At 43.4% G+C, this 27,921-nt stretch overlaps 1 protein-coding gene across 1 annotated transcript in view; it reads right to left on the bottom strand.

Moving 5' to 3' along the window:
• UNC13C (unc-13 homolog C) overlaps nt 1–27,921 on the bottom strand; it is a 524,308-nt gene that overhangs the window by 50,511 nt on the left and 445,876 nt on the right. The window contains exons 25-28 of the mRNA XM_090029216.1: nt 24,952–25,101; nt 21,015–21,138; nt 9,767–9,823; nt 1,991–2,071 (exon numbers count right to left, since the gene is read on the bottom strand). Coding sequence (XP_089885342.1) covers nt 1,991–2,071; nt 9,767–9,823; nt 21,015–21,138; nt 24,952–25,101 — 412 coding nt within the window. The remainder of the gene's footprint in view (nt 1–1,990; nt 2,072–9,766; nt 9,824–21,014; nt 21,139–24,951; nt 25,102–27,921) is intronic.

Genomic DNA, 27,921 nt, shown 5'->3' with positions numbered 1-27,921 from the left:
AAATGATAAGGATGGCAGTGGCATCCCTGTCTGGGACTTCCTCTCCTTTCAAAAAGGTGCATTATTTTGATGACATACAACACCTGATCCTTAATATATTCTCTTAATCATACTGTTTACTTTACAAAATAGATATACCCATTTATTGCCAAATATCTTCTCTACTTCCAAAGGCACATACAGAGGCAGTTTCTCAGATGGTGCAAACAGACTTTCTCTGAAGATGCTGAGGATCATACCCATAATGGGGAAAGGGTTAGGTAAGTCATTCATTCCTGTTGCTGTATTATTACTCAAGTAGTAGCACTGGCCATTCGTTTCTTTCCTTCCTACTCTATGAGAACTTTATAACGCGGCTTTTTTTGTCTCTATTCTGTGCTAAAATGTTGGTTCACTTATTTATTTTTTATTTACCAGAAATAGAAATGGGTGGTTCATGCATTCTAGAAGGTTCCCAAGTACTAAGAAAATTATAGCACTGCTGAAGTGGGGTGCAATTCTGTTCCTTTCCTTAGCTTGTATGTACAGGGCAGTCCAACGTAACTCTTCCTCAGCACTGTATTAGGAACTTGAAGCTGAGTAATCTAGTTGGTGATGGGATGCCTGAAAGTTGGGTGACCTATGTCCAGGTTTGTCCCACCTACCTAAAGCAAGTACTAAATGACTGCACAGTAACAAATGCACAGTTGGGGACATGTGTAGACACACCCAGTGTGAATAAATGCCTCTGCAACACTCTAAAATTAATTTGAATTTATTTTCCAGAAACACTCTAGCATGCAACAGGGTATATGATTTGGGAGGGATATTGAATATCTAGAAAATAATTCTTTGTAGAAGTGCTTCCCCTTCAATCCACCCCTTTGTAGATAGTTCCAAAATCTGTCCTTTGCTGATAACACAATTTGTACCTGTGGCAATGTTGTGATAGGTGAAGTGTAGAGGTTGAGTAGTTGCTTTCTAAATATTATGGTCAACTCAAAAAATCAATCGTAAAGCATATACCATAACACTAATTTTTTTCTAAAGTAATTATCCTGTAGATTACAGTAATATATAAAAAATAATTGATCTAGAGGTGCTTGTAACACTTGCCTGGCAAATCTGATTGGTTTCACTGAAAAAGAGCCACTGTGTAAAAATAATTAAATGATATCTTTGAATGAAAACCAATTATGTACAGGTGGCAGTTAATTAGAAGGTGAATAAGAACTGTACAAAAGTAGAGAGACTGATATAACTGGATATTTTGTGGATAAAACAGTTCACTGTACAATAGAAAAATCCTGGAATTTCAAGAGTCTGTGAACTGTTTTCCTTTCTCATCTAAGTTTGCTGGGCTGTGTGTGCAGGAAAGACTATGCACTGGGGGGGATGTATAGGGACCATGCTGTAACACAAGGAGGGCTCAGTCTCATTCAGTGAAACTAACTCTAGGGCTCCTGGGAAACGCAATAAAAAGTTACACCATGGGTAGATAACCCCTGGCACGGGAGTCAGAGCATGGCATGTAGATAACCCCTGGTACTTTGCTTGGCCAAAGTGGAGCTCAAGGACAGCAGTGAAGGGGCTGGGGCTGTGCTGCCACAACAAGGATTGGGCCCCTTATGGCTCCCCTGTCATGTGCCCTTGGCATGCCAACATCTTACAAATTGAAATTGTGGCTGTTTTCGGCACTCTGCCCAAAAATGTTGCCAGCCTCTGAGTTACAGCTTGCCTGGCCCTTTAATGGCTATAGTACATACTCTGTCAATGGCTGCCAAACTGTTCTAGCTTCTGCAGAACAGGGGATCATACCTTTGGTTTCAACCCACTGTGGGGAGAATGTCTGTGCCTGAACTTTGTATGAAATTGCAAGAGGGGGAAATACATTTTTGACTCTGCCCAACCACTGCATACCCACAGCAGGGCCAGCTAGAATGTGGTCCACACTGCATATACATCAATAACCTATCTCCTTATTCAAACATAAAATATATACACAGCATACCTTAATTGTAGCTAATGCTACCTCCATTATTGCACATTGCCTCAGTGTCAAGCTTTTAGGTTCCTCTCGGATCACATGGTCCTGGAAAACAAGTTAGTAATGTTGTTTGTTATAAGGGAGAAAGTCTTGCTCTTGTCTTACTTTTTTATTAAAAAACTTCTGCATTTAGCAATCATGTCCTCACCCTTAAAGAATTTATTTTAAAATACATTACAGCAAGGAGCTCTTCCATTGTTTCTTGAAAATAAGTATTGGGCAAAAAGGATTGACATTTAATACCAAGATGCCTGTAAACTGCTTTCCAATTCTTTTGTAGGGATAAGTTGTTTCTAAGTTTTGTGAAGGAAACTGTTTAAACATAAATTCCTGATGCATACTCACAGTTGCCACTAAAATTATTCATTTGAGTAATAATATTTAACAGTAAATTAGTGTCTGGTAATATCCCAGCCGCCCCCTTCCCCCCCACCAAAAAAAAAAAGATAAACAAAGGCACAGCAGGATTGTTCTCCTGAGAATCATTTTGTAAAATAAGCAGCTCATTATTTACTTAGGCTATATTTTAACTGCTTCATCAGCTGTTATTCAAAGAGGCATAGATTGCTGCAGTTCCACAATTGCCAAATGCCATAATGGAACTAGCTGGTAACTGATTAATTATAAACACCAAACTCGTAAGCCTTTTATTTTGTTAGTTTCCCACGTCCTGCAGAGTTGAATCACAGAAAACTACTTGTGTTGTTACACTGTTCAAACCTGGCACATAAAGGGAAAACAATTAACCTTTTGGAAGCCTTTGTCAAATATCTGCCTGTTTTCTTTGTTTTTATTTCTATATCAGCTAGCATGGTTGCCAGGGCCCATTGTTACTTTATGAGCCATATTCCTGAAGGCAGCATAATGTGTAAAGAATCAGTAATCCTTCAATGATGTGGAATTCCCCTGGAAGAGGAGGATTTATATATAAGAATACAAAGAATGTGTTTAAAGATACAGTGGTGTGGTGTTAACTGTCCTTTAATTTCTCTGGTGAAGACTGTTTCAATGCACAAAAATGCCACTATAGAAATATATGACTCATTTGTAGGGAGTTGGAGAATAGCAATAAAATAATCAGAAAATCGTGAATAAAATACAGAGCCTAGCTGTAAGTTTTTAGGAAGAATATGGTAATTTGCTAATGTATAAAAACCTTGATTTGCTTTCATGGATGGAATCTGTAAAGGCTAGATTGCGACTTTGGAAAGGGATTTTTCAAAGGCCTAATGGCAAGATAGAAACTAAGTACAGACACTCAAAAAGCCTGAGGTGGAATCAATCTAAGTTACATGGATTTCTGTAAGCGGTGTAGTTTAGTTCGGTAGCAAACAGAACACACTTTAGCCCTTTGGTGGGGCAGGTGGAAGCAACTCTTAGACTGGGTTCTGCCACTTTTAAACAAGGCTATGTGTACCAAACTTCTGTTCTGGTAGAGGTATAGACCAATTTCTGATCACTTATAGCAGTAAACTGTAATGTCTATACCTGGCCTCAGTATAGGATCCAAAAGAACTAAGTGCACATGGAGCTGCTTAGAAATGGACAATGGGAAACTCTGAGGATGGGGTGTGTCTGAAATCTTAAATGTCTGTCACTTGGCATCCAGAGCCAAGACTCCTCTCCTAAAGGAAGTTGCCTATATCCTATTGGTTATATAAATGGTACTAAGCAGGGCTCACTCTGTTTCCTTTTAAATCATGGTTGCAGGTGGCAGTAGTGTGTAAGTGGTATCCTTTTGCATAATAACATACTGGTTTGATTACTCATGCAGGAAAGGGGAAACCTAGGTTCAATTCTCTCCTCAGCTTGAGAGGATGCAAACCTACCCTCCTTTCTCTCAGAAAAGTGTCTTAACCATCAGGCTACAAATTACTTCTGCTATAGGCTATTCCTTTTCACTTTTGAAAGGAATTCAAGCTTCCTGGGGCCTGAAAAGGAATCTGATTTATTGCTTCTTGATGAAGGCACTGCCCAGGGAAGGGGACTCCTGTGTTCTATGCCTTTCTCCATGCTTATATGTTTTATCCAGTGTCTGTTTAATATAAAATACAGCATGCCTCAAAATAAAGTACACAGACTTTACTATCAGGAATACATGAACATACTGATCAACAGTGCTGATTTTTGTTTTCGGGGAAGGCAATAAGCATAATTTAAAATGTACAGTACATTAGGTACATATCCAGGTACTTCCTCCATATTGATAACTGAACTTAATGATGGGAGCCCATTGACAGATAGTCTGTCCATGTATATTCCTGATGACTAAAGTGTGTATACATCTTTGAGACATCCCATATTGAAACAGTTGTGGCAGCAGATACCAAGAGTGATGACTCCTCTACTTCATGGAATGTGTTGTAAGCATTAAGAACCTGGGTGGAGGAGTACCTAGGGCATGGATACACCTGGAGTGGGTTCTGTTTTGTTGCATTTGTATTGTCCTTGGCTTGATGTAGCTAACAGCTGCTGTATGCTTCAGAGCAGCAGCTCCCCTTGCCCTCTCCAAATGTATGTTTTTCCATGCCTGTAGTCTCTGAGTTTTGATCAGGTATTGGTGCTGAGATAGTAACTCAGCCATTTCAGGACTCAGGCAGTTCTGAGCATGTGCAAAAGTACAACTCCAAAGTCAAATGCTAAGACACACCGATGGAGTTAGGCACTTTCAGTGTTAAGCAGGAGCTAAGTGAGGGGTTTCAGAATTACAGTTTTAGACCTGGATGCCTACCTTGTACCTCTGTTCACTAAGAGTGCTCATAAGTCACTTTGTCCACTTGGATAAATACTACCTTTCCCCCTGAGTATTACAAGGGTAGGAGGGGAGAAGAAGGATGATCAGTACTACATAACTACTGGTTGATATCCAGGAAGCATATATCAGTGTGGCATATCTAACTGGAAAAGACACAGGTTACTCCTTACTTAAAGCAAGCTGAATTCGATGGCCAGCACAGAGGTAGCTCTGTGGAGCCTGAATCTCTTATCAAGAAGCTGGGGCATGGGCCTGAACTCCTGAGCCATATTTATGCAAAGCACAAGGGCTGGAGAAGAGAAGGAGGGAGAGGAGTTTCCTCTGGAGTTTCTCCCCTTGCATAGACTTGCAGGGGCTGGTTGCAATCTGATCCTGTGTAAAAATGCCTGAAACAACCCCAATGTGTGCTTCTTTTGCTTTTTGCTTTGCACGTTTCTGTCAGGATGCCATGTGATAGGAGTGGTGGCAGATTTTGATGGACTCCTTTTTGTAAACTTCCATGCAGGAAATTTTGTTCTGTTTATTTCAAACTGGGAATAATAAAAAAGAGCATTAGGTGCATTGTGTTTTGTATCAGCAGTTCCTCAATATATTATTGTTAGAAATAGGAAACATTGTAAATATAAGCGAGATATAAACTATAGCATTCATTCCTGTGGCACTGTTTTCTATGGGCATTATATTTGTATATGAATCAAATATTTCAGACAAAAAAACAAAAACATGGATTTTGTGCAAATGGGGGGGTGGGGGTTATATACTGGTATCAAAACCAAACTTATTGCTTTTATATAATTTACAGTGACCACTAAAGTTTATGAGAAACTGTTTTTCCCATTACTAGAGCTGCTTGTCAATGGAAATAGGAGCTATAAAAGCATTATGACAATAATTTTCTGTTGTAGTATTAAGGCCTATGGATATGGAGTCCTATGGAGTTTGACTATGGAAAAAAAAGGATACCATAATGTACAATTATGTTCTTTATAGACAATACGCAGAACAAATTTACTTGTTCTCCTGAATAATTCATAGATTCATAGATTGTAGAGTCGGAAGGGACCACAATGAATCATTGTGTCCAACCCCCTGCCCCAGGCAGGAAAGAGGACCAAGGTCAGATGACCCCAGCCAGGTGACTGTCAAGCCTCCTCTTGAAGACCTCCAAGTTAGATGCTAGGACCACCTCTCTTGGAAGCCCATTCCAGATTTGGCCACCCTTACTGTAAAAAATTCCTAATGTTTAATCTAAATCTACTCTCCACTATTTTGCACCCATTATTCCTAATTATTCCCTGGGGCGCTCTGGTAAATAGCGCATCACTAATTCCCTGCTGTCCTCCCTCGATAAACTTATACGCGGCTACAAGGTCACCCCTCATCCATCTCTTGTAAAGGCTGAAGAGTTCCAGATCTCTCAACCTCCCCTTGTAGGGTCTTTCACTGAGGCTACTAATCATGCGAGTAGACGTCCACTGAACCCTCTCCAGATCCTCTGCGTCCCTCTTGAAGTGCGGCACCCAAAACTGGACACAGTAGTCCAACTGCAGCCTGACCAATGCCGCAGAGGGGGCATCATGTCCCTTGATCTGTTGGTCATGCATCTGCTAATACACAACAAGGTGCGATTGGCTTTGTTGATAGCCTCATGACACTGCCGGCTCATGTTCGTCTTGGAGTCAGCTGTGACTCCAAGATCTCTCTCAGTCTCTGAGCTGCTGAGGAGGACATCCCCCAACCTGTAGGTGTGCTGGGGATTCCTTCTTCCTTCCTAGGTGGAGTACCTTACATTTATCTTTGTTGAATTCCTTTTTAGGAGTTGTTTTGAGGAGGAAACCAAATATAATGATCCACAAGTTCTACTTAGGATTGTTGCAAACCATTGAGGCAGTATAATTTCAGAGTTTCATAGTTTGTAGGGTTGGAAGGGACCTGAGCAGATCATCAAGTCTGACCCGCTGCCATGGCAGGAAAGAGTACTGGGGTCAAACCACCTCAGCAAGGTAATTGTCTAGCCTTGTCTTAAAGACCCCCAGGGTAGGAGCCAGCACCACTTCACTTGGAAGTTGGTTCCAGATCCTAGCAGCCCTGACCGTGAAGTAGCACCTCCTGATGTCTAATCTGAATTTACTCTCTGTCAGGTTGTGACTGTTATTTCTAGTCACTCCTGGTGGTACTTGGGGGAACAGGGACTCCCCCCAATGCCTGCTGGTCCCCTCTGACTAGTTTGTAACAGGCCACTAGATCCCCCCTCAGCCTTCTCTTGTGGAGGCTGAACAGGTTCAGGTCCCATAGCCTCTCCTCGTAGGCCTACCCTGCTGCCCCCGATCATGTGAGTGGCCCTCTTCTGGGCCCTCTCCATATTGTCCACATCCCTCTTGAAGTGCAGCGCCCAGAACTGGATGCAGTACTCCAGCTGTGGCCTGACCAGTGCTGCACAGAGGAGGAGTATCACCTCTTTCGATCTGCTTGAGATGCGTCTATGGATGCATGACAAGGTATGGTTGGCTTTCCTGACTGCATCCCCACACTGCTGACCCATGTTCATCTTGGCATCAATGATGACTCCAAGATCCTTTTCTGCCTCTGCACTGACAAGAAGGGAGTTCCCCAGCCTGTAGGTGCATTACCTTGCACTTGTCAGTGTTGAATCCCATCCTATTCTCATCCACCCACCTCTGTAACCTGTCTAGGTCTGATTGCAGCCTGTTCCTCCCTTCTAGCATGCCCACATCCCCCCACATCTTAGTGTCATCAGCAAATTTGAACAGGGTGTTTTTTACCCCTTCATCCAAGTCACTGATGAAGATGTTGAACAGTGCAGGCCCAAGGACCGAGCCCTGCAGAACCCCACTGCCCACATCCCTCTAGGTCGAAAATGACCCATCCACTACCACTCTCTGGGTGTGGCCCTCCAGCCAGTTGGTGACCCATTTGACTGTGTAGGTGTCAACACCACAGTCCCCCAGTTTTTTAATGAGAATGGGGTGAGAGACAGTATTGAAGGCCTTCCTAAAGTCCAGAAAGACTACGTCCACTGCTACCCCTGCATCTAAGGATTTGGTGACCTGGTCATAGAAGGCCACTAGGTTGGTCTGACAGGACCTGCCTCTAATGAACCCGAGTTGGTTGCCCCTAAGCGTAACCTCCCCCGCTGGCCCCTTGTGGATATGTGCCAGGATAATTCTCTCAAAAAGCTTACCCAGAATCGAGGTAAGACTGACTGGCTTATAGTTCCCTGGGTCCTCCTTCCTCCCTTTTTTGAAGATGGGAACTACGTTGGCCCTCTTCCAGTCATCTGGCACCACACCAGAGCACCACGAGTGCTTGTACAGCCATGCCAGGGGTCCCGCAATGACCTCAGCTAATTCCCTCAGCACTCTGGGGTGGAGATTATCTAGACCAGCTGATTTAAATATATCCAGGCCCTCCAGAAGTTCCCTGACTAGATCCTCACTGACCCTTGGCCTAGGTGTGCCTCCCCTGGGGCTTGAGGGGGGCCTGGTGGGAGGCCTGATCTGGTCCCTGCACAGGAAAATGAAGGGAAAGAAGTCATTAAATAGGTTAGCTTTGTCATTTGGTGTGATGACCAAATTTCCTAGCATGTCTTGCAGGGGCCCTGTTACCCGGTACCTTCTTTTTGTCACCTATGTATTTAAAAAAGGACTTCTTGTTGTCCTTGATCTGGGAAGCTAGTCCCAGTTCCATCTCCACCTTGGCCTTCCTGACTGCCTCCCTGCATCCCTGAGCAACCGCAGTATAGTCCTCTCAAGTGATGGCCCATCCCTTCCATTGGGTGTACGCCCCTCCGATTTTAGCTAGGATACATTCTCAGATGCTTTCGGTGAGCCATGGGGGCTTTTGCACCCTCCTGCTCCCTTTGATTCTTGTTGGGATTACCTCCCTTTGGGCTTGGAGGATTGTCTCCTTACGGAGCGACCACTCTCCTTGGACACCTGGCTCCCCTCCCCTCTGGGACCTCAGTACTTCCCCGACTATTCTTCTTAGCTCATTGAAGTCTGCCCTTCTGAAATCTAGGGCTGCTGCCTTGCTTCAGGCCTTTGCCACCTTGCGCTGGATGGTGAATTCCAGCAGGCGATGACTGCTGTCGCCCAGGTGGTCGAGTACCCTTAGTCTCCTCACCAGGTCGTTGCCCATGGCCAGCACCAGGTCCAACAAGGCATCTCCCCTGGTGGGGCTGTGCACCTCCTGGGTTAGATGGAGGTCCTGCATTTTGGCTAGGAACCTATGTGAGTGGTCAGACCTGGCCAACTGCTCTTCCCGGCAGATGTCTAGAAAGTTCAAGTCACCCATGATGACCATGTCCTTTGACCTAACTACCTCCGTGAGCTGACTTCAGAATTCCTGGTCTGGCTCTTCCCCTTGGTTGGGTGGTCTGTAGTAGACCCCTACCGTTAAGTCTCTTTCCCCTTGACTGCCTTGTATTCTAACCCAGAGCACTTCAGAGTGCCCCTCCTCTGACTCTGTGTTACTTGATGAGTATGTGTATTCCTCCTTAATGTAGAGCACCACACCCCTGCCTTTCCTCCCTGTCCTGTCCCTCCTGTAAAGCCTATAGCCCTTGATATTCACCACCCAGTCATGCATTGGGTCCTACCATGTTTCTGTGAGCCCCATGATGTCTGGGTTGGTGTCAGCTAACAGGAGGGAGGGTAATTTAATGGTAATAAGACAAAGATATAATGAAGATCTGTGATATTGTACATAGGAATATATAGTAGGAACAGCCATGCTAAGAGACTAATAATAAATGTTTTAGAAGAGGATGTAAAACTCGCTCAAAATTCCTGGTCAGTTGTGCAGTATACGAATGATCAGTACTAATAAAAGCAGTCCAGTTGACTTCATTAGGCCCATGATAGCATACAAGTGAGAAGAGTTAGCATACGTATATCTTGGTCATTAGTACCTCAATTTATCCTTCACTTCAGTAAGATGTGTGTTCATTCAGTTAATTATATTACCTTAAGTTTTGAGAGTTGTCCAAGATCTTTAGCTGCACTGAATATCATCTGGGGCCCCTATAAATAAACAAAGTTCAAATTGAAGATTCAAGTCTTTTACCATTATGTCATAAGGTTTTTGCTTTATGTGTCAACATCATTGCTGAAAAAGTCTTAACTTCATTATGCACTTCTAACATTTTGTATAGTTAAATTAAACTCTCAGTTAGAATTATATCATGTGGTGGTATGTCTGCATGCTCATTAATGAGCTTTTGCTACTGCCCATGAAGTTTAGTAAGTCTAATATTAGGTATTATATAAAGGTGCATTAGGTTGCCCTAGTGTGCATGATTAAGATTTGCTGGGCAAACAGAAAATTGGAGGCTCCCACCAGGCGAGGGCAGGTTTTCTCTGAGCTCACCAGGGGTTGCAGCTGGGTCCTCCCGGCCTCCTCGGCACATCCAGGGTGAGCCTGGGGGCATGGGCACTGCTGAGGTGAAGGCAGCCTTGGCCCTGACCCAGCTCAGCCCCTCCACCCGGCAAGTGTCACACAACTGGGGCTGTGGTCCCCTAGCACTGCAGGACAGGCTAGGGTCAGGGCCAAGATAGCTGAGTGGGACATAGGTTCTGCCTCGCCCCCGGCTGCTCAACCACCCCTCTGCCATCCCCAACAGGGCAGAGCTGCCCCATCCCATCCTGTTCCAGTAGTGCTGATGCATTAGCACATTGGCACTATTTTTTGACATGACACTTTAATGTGCAGTAGAACAGACTACTGCACATTAAAACATGTGTAGACATGCCCGGGTTGTTTTAACTGAGAGAGCAACCTATTTGGAAACAGACAGTGCTGCCTTCTTTAACATTCTCCTTTGTTTAAATGCCTATAAAAAACTTGGCAGTACTTAGGCTTCTGATGTGTTATGACAATTGCACTAGTGTTGTCTCCCGAATAACTGGTGTTCCTGAATGACTGCATTCAACCCTTGTTGCCTATCTGAAGATGAGACTAGGCTTTTTGGGGCAAGGGCTATCTTTTTATTCTACACATCTCTGGTGTCTAGCACAATGAATTCATGAGCAGAGCTTCTATGTGCTTCAGTCAAACAAAGAGCAGCAGCAGCAGCAACAGTGGGAAGTGATCTCAATTTCACTGAACCTGCAAAAGCAAAAGTCTTATTGCCTTGAGTGGAATATACACCTGTGCCCAGAGTGCAGTATAAAGCCTACACAGATTTTAAAATAATGTTTCTTGAGTTAGAAAGATAATTCTGAAATAAACATAGATGGTTTGTCTATCAAAACAGAAAAACATTTTATAACAGACAAAGCTCAACAAGATGGAGAAGGCTAATGCTACCCCTTTGTGTGATAGCCATCTGCTTGGAATCCTACTAAAATGCACTCTTAACATTTGTTTTATCACAGTTACACTAAGAAATGTAATTACTAGTGGTTTCTAGCAGCCTAACAAAGAGTAGTTCTGGATGACTGGATTGCATTAAAACCAATGACAGAAGTCAGCTCAACCTATATAGTAAAATATAGAACAGTTTTTCACTGATCTTTTCTTCCAAAAGATCTTTGTTTTTAAATGCATGCTTTTGCTCAATCAGCTCTTGGTTTTGGGCTAATGTTAGATATCTACATGTATTATATATGTGTGGAGAAGTGTTGGGTATTTCAATCTAGTAACGTTCCAGGGCAAGAAGCTGGTAAATAAGCCCAGCCTAGTTTATCTGGTAAATGTCAAGCCCTCTTACTCATTTGGCTACTTAAAAAAAACACATCCTCTCTTATATTCCCTTATCTCCTACTCGAAGCATTCTGTTACTCTTATCCACCTCCTGCTTTCCTGGCTTCTGCCTTATGCAGGCATGTCTTGCACTCCAGGCTTCTGTCAGAGCTCTGTAAAGAATCATTGTGAAATTGACCTGATTTTTATCAGTTTCATGGCCAAGCACATGAAATTGAGTAAATGAGGATGTGGCAAAGGAGAAAAGAACCCCAACAAAAGGAAAAGAAAAGGATAGTGCTAATGTTAATGAAAGTGGAAGTCATGTGAGCAGTTCAGCCAGTGAACTGACTGTGTATGTTCTAACTGGGAACTCAGATAATGCCAGATAGAAACATACCTAATGGCAGTCATAATTGGAAGAAAGAAATCGAAAGATATAGGCTATTTAGGAAAGATAGAAATAAAGGCAAAGGTGGTAGACTAGCATTGTGTATCAATAAACCAGATTGTAAAGAAATTAAAACCAATAAAAAAAATCATTTTTTGGTGGTAAAAATCATTTTGGGAAAGATGGTAAAATAGGATCTTATGCTGGTGTGCTTGCTGTAGACCCCCAGACTGATATGATAAGAAATCTTTATGAAATAATGGAAAATGATAAGAAAGAAATGTGGGATTAGAAGGACTGTAATGGTGGAGTAAGGGGATTGTAACAGGTGAAATAGACAATAGTTTGTTCTATCAAATGGTCACTGAACCACTGGGAAGAACTGTTTTTTTAGATTTAGTATGGTTGGCATGTTTTTGTAGCTGTGATGGTCTAGGAAATAAACAAGAGGCAAGGATGTTGGTGATATCTCTTACTGGACTGACTGTAAAGTTGGGAGAGAAGTTGGGCAAGCGTTCAGACATAAAGTGTCCTTGTTCAAGCCCCATTTTAGATTTAGTAACTAGTGAGCACTTTATAAAGGTGTGGTTGTGGAAAATAATCTTGAATTGAGTAAACATAAACTGAGTCCATTTAGTTCAAAGTATTAGATAGGCAAAAATGGATCTATAACTTGCATTTTGAATCTCAGAAAGGCAAACTTAAATTAAGGAAATTAAGGAAGTTGACTGGATTTAGGAGTTGAAGAATTTGAATGGAGAAGATGCATGGAACTACTTTAAATAAAAAATGGAAACATCTGGAGCTTGCATTCTAAGCAAAAAGGTAAAACTAGTACAGAGGGGCTACAGAGCTACTTGGATAAATAAGAACCTTTAACAGGCTATGAAAAGTAAGCAGAGGACCTACAAGGAATGGGAACATGAAACTGATCAGCAGAGTTATCTGATCAGAAGCCAGTAGCACAAGACCAGGAAGCAGGCCAGCAAAGAGGGGAGTTTAAGTTGGGAGTTCACTGGGGATTTTGTCCAAACATTTCCTTCTCACCATTCCTTCACTAGAAAGGAACACTTGTTCATACCTTTAGTTTTTCTTCAATACTATACAAGATTTTAGAACATATGTTGAAGAAAAGAATATGGAGGGAGACAGGAAATAGGATAAAATGCCCTGAGATTTTATTTAAGAAAGATCATGCTCGGTTAATCTAATATTCTTCTATGACAGAATAACTGTCTTCAATAAAGAAATGCAGTGGACTTAGCTTACAGTAAAAGCTCTGTTATCCGGCATCCCTGGATTTCATAGATTTCATAGACATTAGGGCTGGAAGGGACCTCAGAAGACCATCGAGTCCAGCCCCTTGCCTGAAGGGCAGGAAGTCAGCTGAGGTCATAGGATCCCAGCAAGATAAACATCCAATTTACTCTTGAAGGTGTTCAATGTAGGTGCTTGAACCACCTCCACTGGCAGACTGTTCCAGACCTTGGGGGCTCGGACAGTAAAGAAATTCTTCCTTATGTCCAGCCTGAAGCGGTCTTGCAGGAGTTTGTGGCTGTTCGACCTAGTCATCCCTTGGGGCGGTCTGGTGAACAAACGTTCCCCCAGATCCTGGTGGTCACCCCTGATAAACTTGTAGGTGGCCATCAGATCACCCCTGAGCCTGCACTTTTCCAGGCTAAAGAGCCCCATGGCTCCCAGCCTGTCGTGATAAGGTCTGTTTTCCTGACCTCTGATCATGCACGTGGCTCTTCTCTGGACTCTCTCAAGCTTCTCCAAATCCTTTTTGAATTGTGGAGCCCAAAACTGGATGCAGTACTCCAGCTTTGGCCTCACCAAGGCTGAGTACAAGGGGAGAATGATATCCTGGGATTTGCTTGAGAAGCATCTATGGATGCAAGCCAGTGTTTTGGTCACTTTACTAGCTGCAGTATTGCGTTGCAGGCTCATGTTCATCTTATGATCAATGATGACCCCCAAGTCTCTTTCTTCTGTAGTGCTAGCCAGTGTAGAACTGCTGAGCCTATAAGGATGTTGCAGGTTTTTCCTCCCAAGGTGGAGAACCTTGCATTTTTCGGTGTTAAACACCATCAGGTTCTCATCCGCACATTTGGTGAGCCTGTCTAGGTCACCCCCTCCCAGCTCTGCTGCCTGTCTTCTGGTGTGGATGCTTTGCCCCAAAGTTTGGTGTCATCGGCGAACTTGGCCAGTCCGCTTCTGACTCCAATGTCCACATCATTAATGAAAATGTTGAACAGTATGGGTCCAAGGACAGAGCCGTGGGGGACCCCACTGGTCACAGGGCACCATGACGATTGACTTCCATCAGTTGCTACCCTCTGGGTCCGACCATGGAGCCAATTTCCCAGCCAGTGGATTGTGGTGGACCCAAGGCCACAATTGGCCAGTTTTGCCAAGAGGTTATCATGGGATACCTCTCAATCTCTTGGGATAACCTCAATTTCTTCTCCCTTGTCCAGGTAATAGGTCACCTGGTCATAGAAGGAAATGAGATTAGTCAAGCAAGACCTACCCACAACAAACCTGTGCTGGCTATCCCTCAGGATGTTGGCATCAGCCAGTCCATTAAGGACGGCCTCTTTAATAAACTTTTCTAAGATCTTCCCCAGGATAGAAGTCAGGCTGATGTGCCTATAGTTAGCCGGATCCACTTTCCTCCCTTTCTTGAAGATAGGCACCACATTGGCCTTCTTCCAGTTTTCAGGAACTTCACCAGAGGGCCAGGAGTTTTCAAAGATCTGTGCCAGAGGCTGGGCTATAATGCTAGCCAGCTCCTTGAGTACCCTGGGGTATAGATTGTCAAGGCTGGCTGACTTGAAGGTATTCAGCCTCTCAAGGTGTTGCTTCACAAGGTCGGCATTGATGGGGGGCAGGGGATCTCCATCACCCAGACCTCCCTGTCTCGTAGTGGGCATGGCCATCCCATGGGACTGATGAAAGACCAATGCCAAGTACCCATTTAATAGGTTGGTTTTTTCCTGGGCATCAGTTGTCAGTTGCCCCATCTGGTTCAGCAGGGTTCCAATGTTGCCCTTGCTTTTCCTCTAGCTCCCCACATATCTGAAAAAGGACTTTTTATTGTCCTTGATGTTTGAAGCTAGTCGGAGTTCCATTACAGCCTTGGCTTTCCTGTTAGTCAGTGTGCTGGGAGACAAGGAGGGGGGCCCTGCACAGGCTGCTTTGCTCTGGGCCGTGGGCCACAGAAGTGGCAAAGAAAAATTCAGCTCACAGCAGTGAAACAGGAAGTCCCCCAGAACTGGTACTTAAGTACCCGCTAAACATTTTAAAGATAAACTACTCAAAAAGAGGCTTATATAGGTTTCCCTCGATTTATAAGGTACATGCATTCCTGGAGAATGGCATATAAATCCAATTTGCATAAAGTGAACCCATTTTGTAATGTAACAAATAGGGATATGTTCCCATGGTGGTGAGGGAGAGAGGGAGTGAGGTTGGTACTAGGGAAGGAGTGGGGGGAGGGGTGCTGTGCAGCCTGTCAGCAGTTCATGAGGCTGCAGCAGGCAGCAAAGTGGCAGGAACTGTGAGAGGGTGCAGGGTGGGGGGGTGCAGCTCTTGCTGCTACATGCACCCTGGGAGTGCTGTGGGCTGGGGGGGGCTGCCCCAGGCTCTGCTGCACGCTGGGGCTGGTGGTGGCACCGGGCTCTCCCCAATGCTCAATGGGCAGGTTATAGAGGGCTATGGTGAATTTTGGGGTGGCAGCCGTCCCCCTCCCAGCTCTGCCGCCACCACCCACCTGGAGCACCAGGAAGAGCCTGGTGCTACTGCTGACCCCGGCCTTGCTTGCAGGAATGAGGCAGTGGTGCTGGGAGGGGGGCTGCTGCCACACCAAAATTCACCATAGCCCCCCCAACCTGACTGCCAAGTGCCAGGGAGAGCCCAGTGCCGTCACTGGCCCCAGCCTGCAGCAGCAGCCTGCTGTCATCGCGTGCACAGATCTGAGGGCCTGCACTCCCCAGGGAAGAGCTGCACCCCACCATTCTGTTACCTGCACCCACTCACAGTTCCTGCTGCATTGCTGCCTGCTGCAACCCAAGGCCTCCACTTCTCTCCACTCACCGCAGTTCTTGCTGCAGCAGCCGCAGGAGCAGCCAATGCCAGCTACCTGTAGCTGCTGGGCTGTACTGTGCCCCGAACCTCCTGGTGCTCCACTTCTCCCCACTCACCCCAGCTGCTTCAGCAGACCTGGAAGCAGCCGACACCACCTGCCTGCATCATGGCATGGTGCAGCCCAGGGACTGGGGTGCATGGGGACAAGCAGAGCCCCAATCACATAAAAGCGAATTTACCTTGCATATAAGGAATTTGGGGTAGAAAAAGGGTGATCGCATAAGAGTGAATTTGCATATATGGAACCTGCATAAATTGAGGGAACCGTGTATTGGAAATGGTTTAGCCACAGTGTTCCAGGCTATTGCTTGAATGTTCAGAGGAGGTAATATGATTCACTCTCATTCCTTTAGCATCTCAGGATGTACTGCTCCCAGCCACTCTACCTGTTACCACCCTCCAAAACCCTTGGGATCCTCCCTACCCCCTTCCTGCTGAGAGCAACTGCTTTAGTAGCTTAACTGCTGCAGACAGAACATGGAGTCAAGGAAGCCTGCTTCTACCAGCTGCATGGTCTTGCTGCTGGAAGGCTTAATTTCAGTCAGACCAGAGAACCCTGGGGAAGCGTGCTTTCCTAGGGTCTCTGGTCTAGCTGAGCTGTGGCTCTGGGCTGAGAGCAGGGCCATCATTGTGTCAGTTTCAGCAAGACCAGAGAATCTGGGGGAAGCAGCTTTCCTGGGGCTCTTTGGTCTTGCTGAAACTGACGTGGTGGCTCCATGCTGAGAGCAGGGCTGCCACGGCTTGGCCAGACCAGAGAGCTCTGGGGAAGCTACTTTCCCTAGGCTGTGGTCTTGCTGAAGCTGGTGTGGTGGCTTCATGCTGAGAGAAGGGCTGCTGGGGCTTAACCTCTGCTCTCAGTGTAGAGCTGCTGCAGCTTTGTGAAACCAGAGACCAAGTGACCAGAGACAATAGAGACCAAAAGATAAGAGACCAAGCAGCTTCCTAGGGGCTCTCTGGTCTCACTGAGCCACAGTCTCTCTATGCTGAGTACGGGGTTCTTGCCTTATGCTCTGGAGGCCCCACTCTCAGTAGTAATTGCCACATCAGTTTCAGTGATACCAGAGAACCCCAGGGAAACTGCTTCAGAGCTACAAATCTCTCTGCCATTCTTCCGCCTGACTACTGTCTTTGTGTCCCTGCTTGCCAGGCCCTCTAATGGCAAATCAGTCATGCAGGTCTGAAACATGGAGCCTTCAACTGTGTGACTGCTTTAAAATCACCCTAACTTTATGATATCACAACATTCCACTATTTCTGGGATTATATAGGTAACCTGTGGCAAAGCCATATGTGGGGAATGGCTGGTAACACTGGATTTCTTGACTTCACTGATTGCAAGATTTGGAAGCACAGGGAGAAAGAAAATGGTGTCAGGATGAGATTTGGCTTCCTGGTTGCAGTGGGAATTCCAGCACTGGCAGTTTTTTTGCATTGGGGTATATTGCATTTGAATATTTGGGGGCTCTGTATTTTGAGGATGTGCTTTAAGTTGCATTAAAGGATGCTAGTAAGGAATCTTCAGCTGGGTAGTTGTAATAGTCCTTCATTGATTAGCTTTCTTTCCCTTGCTCATTCTTCTGTCTCTGAATATGGAATATACTTATAACGTTTGTTGCACTTTATTGTATTAATCCTATGGTTCAAATTTTCTGCTGGTTGCCTAGAGGGACTAGGAAGACATTTTCTTTGGCTTCTGGCTTTTAATCTTGTGATTTGCTTTACACTTGAAGCAATGGCTAGGGATGGGAGACTGACTGTACTGTGTGGGTGATCCTAATACTTAACACCCTCTCAAGGGCAGGCTGGTTGGTCTTGCTCTCTTACAGAGGGTTTAACTGATTGCCAGATTTGGGTCAGAAAGAAAATTTCCCCAAGGTCAGATTGACCATTCAGTTTTTCTGCTTCTCTTTATATCAAGAGGCATGGTTCAGTTCCTAGATCACCTGAGCAGATTTTACTCCACAAATTTCCTGCATTTGCACATTTTTCTTTTCTTTTTTGTACTAAAGATCCTAACTTAGGAATGGGATTTTTTTTGCCTGTGGTATACAAGAGGGCTAGAGTAGATGTCTTGAATCTTCTTGGACAGATGATTATTACAAGCTTCTTTGCTACTGTAGGAGAGTGGACACAGATTCAGAAAGCCCCTATCAGTGTGGGACTATCAGCTATCCCTTGGACTGCAATAGCTATAAAATTGACCATTTTGTTTTCAATCTCTTTTTCATTGCTTGGGATAGTCCTGAGTATCAGCACAGGTAACAATCATCCTCCTGCAGACTCAGGAAGGCAGCATTAAATCCTATTATATTAATTTCACATTGGAAGGTTATATTCATGTCCATAAAGACTAGAAGCATTTTTTTTTTTAAAGGAAGACTTGAATTCATCAACAATTGATACCTTTTGTCAGGAAATCTCCCACTGAGAACTGATGCTATTTATATGTAATGTGTATATACTTTTTTGCATGAATACACACTTTACATCTATATTCTCATTTAAAAAATAGTTGAAAAAAATAAGAAAATATTGTAGTGACCAAGTGTTCATGTATTATATTCAAATGGTATTTAAGTGTATTCCTGTTATTCCTTGAGACTTTTAAGCATGTAATTTAAAAAACAGAAGGCTAAGAACATAAGAATTGCCATTTACTGGGTCAAACCATAGGTCCCTCTTGCTCAGTATCCTGTGTCACACAGTGGCAGAGAGTAGATGCTGAAAAGGACAGTGAACTGGGTATGATCAGGGTATTTTTTTCCCCTCACTGTTTCCTCTCACACTTGCAGTCTCCAGCATTTCAGGTCTTGGAAGTCCAAATTCAGGAGCTATATCCCTAACTTCCAAGCAAAGAGGCAAACACACAACACATTTATACTAGTGTAATCTGCCTTTATACTGATGTAAATAAGAAGTGAACACACAGTGTACGCTCTGCTCCGGGGCAGGGTTACCTCTCAAAGTCAGTTGTTAAACTGGTATACAGGCTGCCTCCATAGCTCTAGTCAATCTCATCTTTCGATGCAAGCTATTACTAGCTACCCACACATCTAGTGGTGAGGTGGGGTATAGTGCCTTCTGCAGACAGTAGTCATCTCATGAGATTGATTTGACTCTCTGTCCAAAGCAAGGTAAGTTACACAAATATTAGCATATCTTTTCTGCATTCTACCTTGTTACCCTCAAACTGAAACACTGTGGCAAGGTATAATTTGTCTTGCCAAGCAGGATAAGCAATTAACATTCAAAAGTAATATCCACAGAGCAGGTAAATGCTTCCTAATGACTAACAAGAAGTGCAGCTACCCAAGCTTAAATGCAGCAATTACACAAAATCACAGGTATTTTTTGAACACATAGCTTTTATGCTATGTGGGCAGGTAAACAAATTAAAAATCACACATATGTAAATTTTAAATGGGTGAGGGACCATTTATCAATATACACACAAAACAACAATGGCAACATAGGACATGCTTTTTTCTATTGACAATACATTTAATCCAGGAGTGGATTCCATGAATGGACTTCTGGCTCTCCCCCGTGAACAGCTTTTTCCTACCTCTTGAATAAGTTTCTTAGGAAAGCCAGTATTACTTAAAACAAGATTATGGTTACGTCTGCTTTACACACACATGCACAAACCCCTTTTTTGATATGGCTACAGTATCTCACAAGGCTAAAATATGTTAATGGTTGTGGGGAAGTGGTAATTAGTTATGTAATCAATACAAGCCATGGGCTTCAAAATATTTACTAATTAAATAAGAAAACAGTATGTGTTTTCAAGATAATTTGTCATTGGAGGTGGAATGAATGCATACTGTACAGTGTTCTGATGAATATAATTTAGATTTGAACCATAAAAAAAAATATAAATGTGATCTGTAACTCAGTTAGCATGTTACTCTTGGCTCCCTGCCAGTATGCGATTAACAGTTTTTAAGGACACTACAAAATATGAATAGTAGTATCATTCAAAGATATACAATAGCAATATAACAATACATAACGATCAGCCTGTAACAAATGTTACTTAATAAATAAAGGATTAACTCCCCTCCCAACAATAATAAGCACCAAACATGGATGTTAATAGCAGTACCCCTCACTTCCTGCTTTGAGATCATTGTTTCACTGCCCTCTCACTGGGGTTGACTCATGGTTTACTTGGATCCTCCATTCTAGGACTGTGTATAGCTTTGCACAGCAACCCCATTTGGGACTTATTTCAGGCTAACCTCACCACATGTATTGGGTGTGGTATCACTAAGACCCCTCCCCCCCATTTTGAAAATACAGCGCTTTAGTATCATGTTCCCCATCTGTCATTCAGTAAATGTACTCTCTCCCAAGTTGGAGCTAGATTCTAGTTTCTATCCTTGACTGGGACTGCCTGTATTTTGCAACGGCGATGAATCATGCAACCGGAGCCTGTGAGCACCATGTCCTGGAAGGAGTGTTCTGGCATCCTCTGAAAGCACTTCCAGCATTCACTGGCTCAGCTTTCCTGCCCTGGGCCTGTGTGGACTAAGCCATGACATTGCCTGATCTCTCAGCCTCCTGGGACATTGGGACATCCTGATACTCTGCAGCCATTGTACTCCCTGCTGCAGCTGTGGCTGGCTGCTGTTACTCTCTCATATCTTTGTTTACCTGCACAAAGGTCCACAATCTCATTCTTAATTTTTCATTACACAATAAAGCCCTGACAAGGAGCATTAAAATAAAAAGTGCTATATTACAGAGTAAGTTATCCTGCCTTTTACCCTTCCATCTTGCATTGGTATATTCTGCTGCCAGAATGCCCAAGCAGGATATCTAATAGGGGAGGGCTTGCTAACTGGAACTGTCCAATAGAGACCAAGTTTTTTTTTGCGAGACACTTCTGTGAAGGATAATTTCAGAACTTCTGCCAGATGTATGATTAAGCAAGTTGATTATTGCAAATGTTCTAAATGTGCCTGAAGCACAGCTTGGACACTTACTGTTTGGTCTGTCAATGGTGGAAGCACAATTTGTTTTTCTATTTTGTTCAAGACTAATTTCCAGAGCTCTTTCAAGACCCGTTTCAGAACCGTCTTCTCACAGATTTTCGCAGAGAGACTTAACCTGGAATAAAATGAAATACAAACTAGCATCCAAATCTAGCATTAAGACCTCAAATGCTCTGCATTAACAGAAACTCAGAATAATGGACACATTGTATTAGAATTCTCTGACGCACCCCACCCATAAAGACCTTTTCAGATTTAATATAATTTCATAGCAATATTCATGTTGATTTTTTAAAATATTTAGAATTTCCTTTTCTGAATCAGAAGTAAGCATTTCATGTACAAGTTAATACTTCATTTTACTGGTTCTGCTTAATGTATCTGATACAACATGAACATGTATTTGCTTAAAATACAAAGTATGCTGCAGTTATGTTCAGAGGTTAGTACAGTTAAAACCCCTAATATTTCAAGTGTTGGTATGAGAAAGACAAAATGTATGTATTGTCCTGTGTTTCTACTAAAGTGTCTTGTGAGAGAGAAATTTTGGGCTACTTCCTTGAAACACTTTCTCCCATATATACATACATTGCTTCGAAATTCAATCAGACTACCTGGTAGTAGGTACAAGGCAGCAATAAATATTTGAGGCCTACCTCCCTGCATTGGTGATATGATATCTAAGAAATCATCCATAAAACATGCTGTATATGTAACCCCACCCTACTCATTGCAGTGGCCAGAATTTTAAAAAATCACGGTACATATATAAATGTACAGAGAGTCATAGTATTCTATAGCTAACTATATGATACTGAGGATATACAAATCACATCACAGGTATATAGAGATATCAATTAATATTTCTACCATGTTAGTAATAAGGCACATGCAAAGTAATAGTGACAGAAAAATAATTTGAAAGAAATCACATCTTTGCAAGAAAAGTGATACTTCTTAGAAGTGTTTTATATTGGTTCCTTATTTGTGTATGTATTTGGACTGAGAAATGTTTCAAAATGGCAGTCTATTTATGTGAGTAACACTTAAAACCTCTTACTATTAAATTATTCTATTTATTTATATCTCAAGGGAAGCATGTTAAGTACTATATCTTCAGTAAAGTAGAAATTTTGAATAGGCTTTAAGAAAAAATATATTGGGACATCTCCTTTATCATCCTGGCACAGATCATGTGTACTTTTGCCTTGAACCTTCTTTCAGACTTTTAAAACAATGTATTCCTTATTACAAAGAAATTAAGATGAAGAAAATCTATACTGTTTAGGACTAATATGTTAACCCTGTAGCAGTTTTGCACAGAGGACTAGATTAATGATTAGGAACAAATGATTGACATGTAGATACAGCTGCTGAAAAAATTGCTGCTAGGGTTAGGAATCTTGGCTCTGCAGCTGTTAGTGCTGCAAACACAATCAGCCCTGAAAGAGTAAATTAAGGAAAAAGAATGAGCTTTTTCCATGCTGCCAGTTACTGAGCTGCAGTACCAACTGACATAAGCAGGATGGCCCTCAACCTTCCAGTTTTCATTACCCAGCTTCCTTATTCATATATCATGTATTTTACTGAATAGGGAACCTACACAAAATAAATAAAACTATTCTATTTCTATTTCCATCCCCTCCTAAGTCTATTCCTACCCTACATTTCAGAGTGGAGGCTTCAGCACTGATTACTATATGCAGGCTATAATTCAGGTACCTGTAACAATAAAGAACTGGTGACATTGACTTTGGTGCAGGCTAGAAACCCGAGACAGGGTCAAAGGCTGGTTTGCACAGCCTGAACTGACAGCTATTCTGCCATGGCTTCACTAGGGAAGCTAGCTAACTAGCCGCACTTGCAGCTTATGTACAGTTTCAGTTCCACATTACTATGGTGCACTATGGCTATGTAGCTGCTCAGGAGGTGATAAGAATTCAGGCATGCCTGTAATGACATATAAGTAAATCAGTCCCCAAACCCTGGTCTTTGAAAAGCCATGACTGATGGGAATTAGGAGGAGAAGGAAAATCATCTTTTAGCCCAGTAGCTGGGCCACTTGCCCAATAATCAAGAAACCCAGGCCATAGGCCCCATTGTTCCCTCAGGGGGTAGGGTTTGAACCTGCATCTCTCATTTTCCAGCATTATGCTCTAATCAGCATCTGGAGTAATGGGCTTCTAGTCTTGAATGAGGTAGAAGCCAGCTTGTTGTTTTTTTTTCTCCAGTCTGCCTATGGAAGCTGGTCCCTGGACAGCCAGGAGAAGAAACAAGCCAAAGGGAATATAGCTTATGGTGTTCTAAAAAAATAAATAAATGGGGGTCTTGGTCCTAGCAAGGCACCTGCTCCTAAGGAAAGAGAAATTTTCTCATTTTATCCAGTGAAGGTAAAATAGAATTTAACCTTAAACAACTAGGAAGAAATAACCACATAAAAATCAGTTGGATCTTATTACTTAGTTTACATGCCCTTCACTAATCCACACCCTCCAATCAAGGATCATGTTCAAGTACATGATATTTTCAAAACATAAGCTGGCCAAAGCAGCAAGCCAACACAGAAAATTCACCAACATGCCAAACAGAAATGTATATTAAAAACAGTCTAGTTTTCAGAGGTGCTGAGAAACTTCAGCTACAATCAACTTCAGTAAGAATGGAAATGGAGCCTGTACTTTTCATTTTTAGACATGAAGCATCAGTATAAAGTAAGGTCCCAGAGAAAGAAAAGATAATTATGAAATGATCTTTTCCTTTAAGACAGACTTTGACACTTACAATAACAATATCAGATAATCCTTCCATCCCTTGACCAATAGTTCACAATTATTAGTAAGCCTAAAGCCAGAGCTTTCCCACAGTCATTAGAAATAGCTGTCTCAGTACGGCAAAACTAAGCATCAAAACAAGCTACTTTCAGGACTCAAAAAACTTGGTTAACTTTTGCAAATCTATTTTTTATGCCAACACCCTGCAGCTTGTGTTAAAGCAGTGGTTAAACACAGACATATTGTGAAAAGAGTTGTCTTGAGTATTTCCAACCTGCTAAAAGTGCAGCAGTACTGTTGCTTCTATCACAAAATCTGTTCCTAAGAGGTTTACAGCCCAATTTATTTTTAAAATGCAACATATTGCATTTTAATAAGTGACTCACAGCTGCTATGACAAACAGCATCAGGTTTAGCCATGCACTGGTGAAATAATGACTTGGACAACATCACATATGTTTCATTGAAAAAGGGGCAAATCTTTTCAGTGGATGCAGAGGATGAGGCACATTAAAATACAATGTTAAACAGAGAGGCCAAATTTGAATGAGTGATGGACAAATGTAAGCACTGATTTACTTCCTCACATTGCCTGCCTACATCAGCTTCTGCAAGTAAGTGTTACACAGATGCTAGTGACAATATAAGCTGAAGAAAGGGGGTTGCATGTGCACAACAAGAATATTTGTTGCCCTCATGGCCCTCTCTTTCTTACTGCTGCTGATGGGTGAATAAAATGGAAGAACGCAGCTTGACTTTCAGAGCCCATGGTGAGTTCAAAGATGCATTTTTTTCCCCATGGAATATTCACAGTGCTAGGTGAATAATCATTTGTAGGACAGAACTGCATATTATGTGGTGATGCAAGAATTAGGCAAACTATATTCATTGACTGTGTATTAGCTGCTTTTTAATACCCACATACACACAAGAAAGAAACAGGAGAATATAATTTCTAAAGGAAAAATTTAAAGTAAATGTTATAAATATATAAAGTATAAATTTTTAGTATTGTGACCATATAATAATATACCGTAATCTTACTTTTAGCTAATAGTCATGTTTCAGTGTTAGATGTGTTCCAATACTACAAAGACCTGTACATGTCAAATTGTAATCCACTGAATATAGCAAATCAGATATTCAATTTTACTTACGTTTTATCCAGGAAATCCATAAGAGGTCGCAGCACAATCTCAGCATCCATGGCTGCACTGTTCTTATTGGCTGATATATTTCCATTTCCTCTCATTTGATTTAACTCAAAACTCATCTGTTTCACACAGTCCTCTATAATAAGTTGGAAGCTAAAAGGGGAAAAATAAATAGAAGACAGAAGAGTTAGAGAGAGGTTGACCACTTACATTCTACCATGAAAGTTTCATCAATGAAATAAACCCATTAGTTATCATATATGAAAGGTACAGCATGTGTTAGAAATTGAAACTAACCCTGTCTGAATTGTATGAATTAACACACAGAATCATAGAAAGTTAGGGTTGAAAGGGACCTCAGCATGTCATGTAGCCCAAGCACCTGCTCAAAGCAGGACCATCCCCAATTAGCTCATCCCAGCCAAAGCTCACCGAGTTTTGAAAACCTCCAAGGATGGAGCTTCCACCACCTCTCTGGGTAACCTGTCCCAATGTTTTACTACCCTTTCTCACTAAAGAGTTAAACTACCCTTTAGTGAGAAAGTTCTTCCTAAAATCTAGCCTAAACTTCCCTTGCTGCAACTTCAGACCATTGCTCCTTGTTCTGTCATCTGCCAGCACTGAGAACAGTCTATCTCCATCCTCTTTTGAACCCCCCTTCAAGTAGTTGAAGACTGCTACTAAATCCCCTCTCAGTCTTCCTTTCTGAAGGCTAAATAAAGCCAGTTCCCTCAGTCTTTTCTTATAAGTCATGTGCCCCAGCCTGCCACCCCCTCATTTTTGCTGCCCTTCTCTGGAATCGCCCCAATTTGTCCACATCATTTCTGTAGTGGGGCCCCCAAAACTGAATACAGTACTCCAGATGTGGCCTCACCAGTGCTGAATAGAGGGAAATAATCATTTCCCTTGACTAACTGGCAACACACCTACCAGTGCAGCGAGAGCCATCCCTGGGGGTGGTGCAAATTGGGTCAACTGCTCTGGGCCCCATGCCTTGGGGGGCCGCATGGAGCAGGCGGAGCAGCTGCAGCAACATTGCCCCACCAGCTTCACATCCAGCTGCTTGCTCCCTCCCCCAACCAATGCTTCCAATGGCAACGGCAACTTCTTCAAGTCCAGGGCACATGGGATTGGGGTGGGGGTGAGGCCCCACATGGGCTGATTTGCCCCGGGCCCCACACCCTGCTTGGGTCGGCTCTGAATGCAGCCCAGTATACTGTTAGCCTTCTTGGCAACAAGGGCACACTGGTGGTTCATATTCAGCTTTTTGTTTATTGTAAACCCCCAGCTCCTTTTCTGCAGAGCTGCTGCCTGGCCAGTAAGTCCCTGTACTTGTGCACAGAATTGTTCTGTCTTCCTAGTTTCATAGTTGGTAGGGTCCGAAGGGACCTGAGCAGATCATCAAGTCTGACCCCCTGCCATGGCAGGAAAAAGTGCTGGGGTCAAATGACCCTAGCAAGGTGTTCGTCTAGCCTCCTCTTAAAGACCCCCAAGGTAGGAGCCAGCACCACTTTGCCTGGAAGTTGATTCCAGATCCTAGGTGCCCTGACAGTGAAGTAGCGCCTTCTGATGTCTAGTCTGAATCTACTCTCTGCCAGCTTGTGACCGTTATTTCTAGTCACTCCTGGTAGTGCTCGGGGGAACAGGGACTTCCCCAGTGCCTGCTGGTTCCCTCTGACTAGTTTGTAACAGGCCACTAGATCCCCCCTCAGCCTTCTCTTATGCAGGCTGAACAGGTTCAGGTCCTGTAGCCTCTCCTTGTAGGCCTGCCCGGCTGCTCCCTGATCATGTGAGTGGGCCTTCCTCTGGACCCTCTCCATGCTGTCGACATCCCTCTTGAAGTGTGGTGCCCAGAACTGGACGCAGTACTCCAACTGCGGCCTGACCAGTGTTGCATAGAGGGGGAGGATCACCTTCTTGGACCTTCTCAAGATACATCTCTGGATGCATGACAAGGTGTCATTGGCCTTCCTGACTGCATCCCCACACTGCCGGCCCATGTTTATCTTGGCATCAATGATGACTCCAAGATCCTTTTCTGCCTCTGCACTGATGAGAAGGGAGTTCCCCAGCCTGTAGGTATGCTGCTGATTCTTCTTCCCCAGGTGCTTCACTTTGCACTTGTCGGTGTTGAATCCCATCCTATTCTCGTCCACCCACCCCTGTAACCTATCTAGGTCCGATTGCAGCCTATTCCTCCCTTCTAGCGTGCCCACATCCCCCCACATCTTAGTGTCATCAGCAAATTTGAATGGGGTGCTTTTTACCCCCTCATCCAAGTCACTGATGAAGATATTGAACAGTGTGGGCCCAAGGACCAAACCCTGCAGAACCCCACTGTCCACATCCCTCCACCACTCTCTGGGTGCAGCCCTCCAGCCAGTTGGCAACCCATTTGACTGTGTAGGTGTCGAAACCACAGTCCCCTAATTTTTTTAATGAGAATGGGGTGAGAGAGTGTTGTAGGCCTTCCAAAAGTCCAGAAAGACTATGTCCACTGCTACCTCTGCATCTAAGGATTTGGTGACCTGGTCATAGAAGGCCGCCAGGTTGGTCTGACAGGACCTGCCTCTAATGAACTGGTGTTGGTTGCCCCTAAGCATAACCTCCCCCACTGGCCCCTCGTGGACATGTGCCAGGATAATTCTCTCAAAAAGCTAACCCAAGATCGAGGTAAGACCAACTGGCCTATAGTTTCCTGGTTCCTCCTTCCTCCCTTTTTTGAAGATGGGAGTGCAGGACTTTGCACTTGTCTTGTTGAACCTCATGAGAGTCATTTAGGCCCAATCCTCCAGTTTGTCTAAGTCGCTTTTAACTATTAACCCTACTCCTCCTAGCTTGCTGTCATCTGCAAACTTGCTCTTGCTGACAGTGCACTCTGCCGTCTTCCAGGTTGTTGATGAAGACATTGAACAAAACCGACCCCAGGACTGACCCCTGGGCCGTTCACTTGATACTGACTGCCAGCTAGAC

The sequence above is a fragment of the Crocodylus siamensis genome, chromosome 15, assembly GCF_052110815.1.
Source record: "Crocodylus siamensis isolate JL-2025a chromosome 15, ASM5211081v1, whole genome shotgun sequence".
Lineage (NCBI taxonomy): Eukaryota > Metazoa > Chordata > Crocodylia > Crocodylidae > Crocodylus > Crocodylus siamensis.
This window is presented reverse-complemented; position numbering and strand designations above follow the sequence as displayed.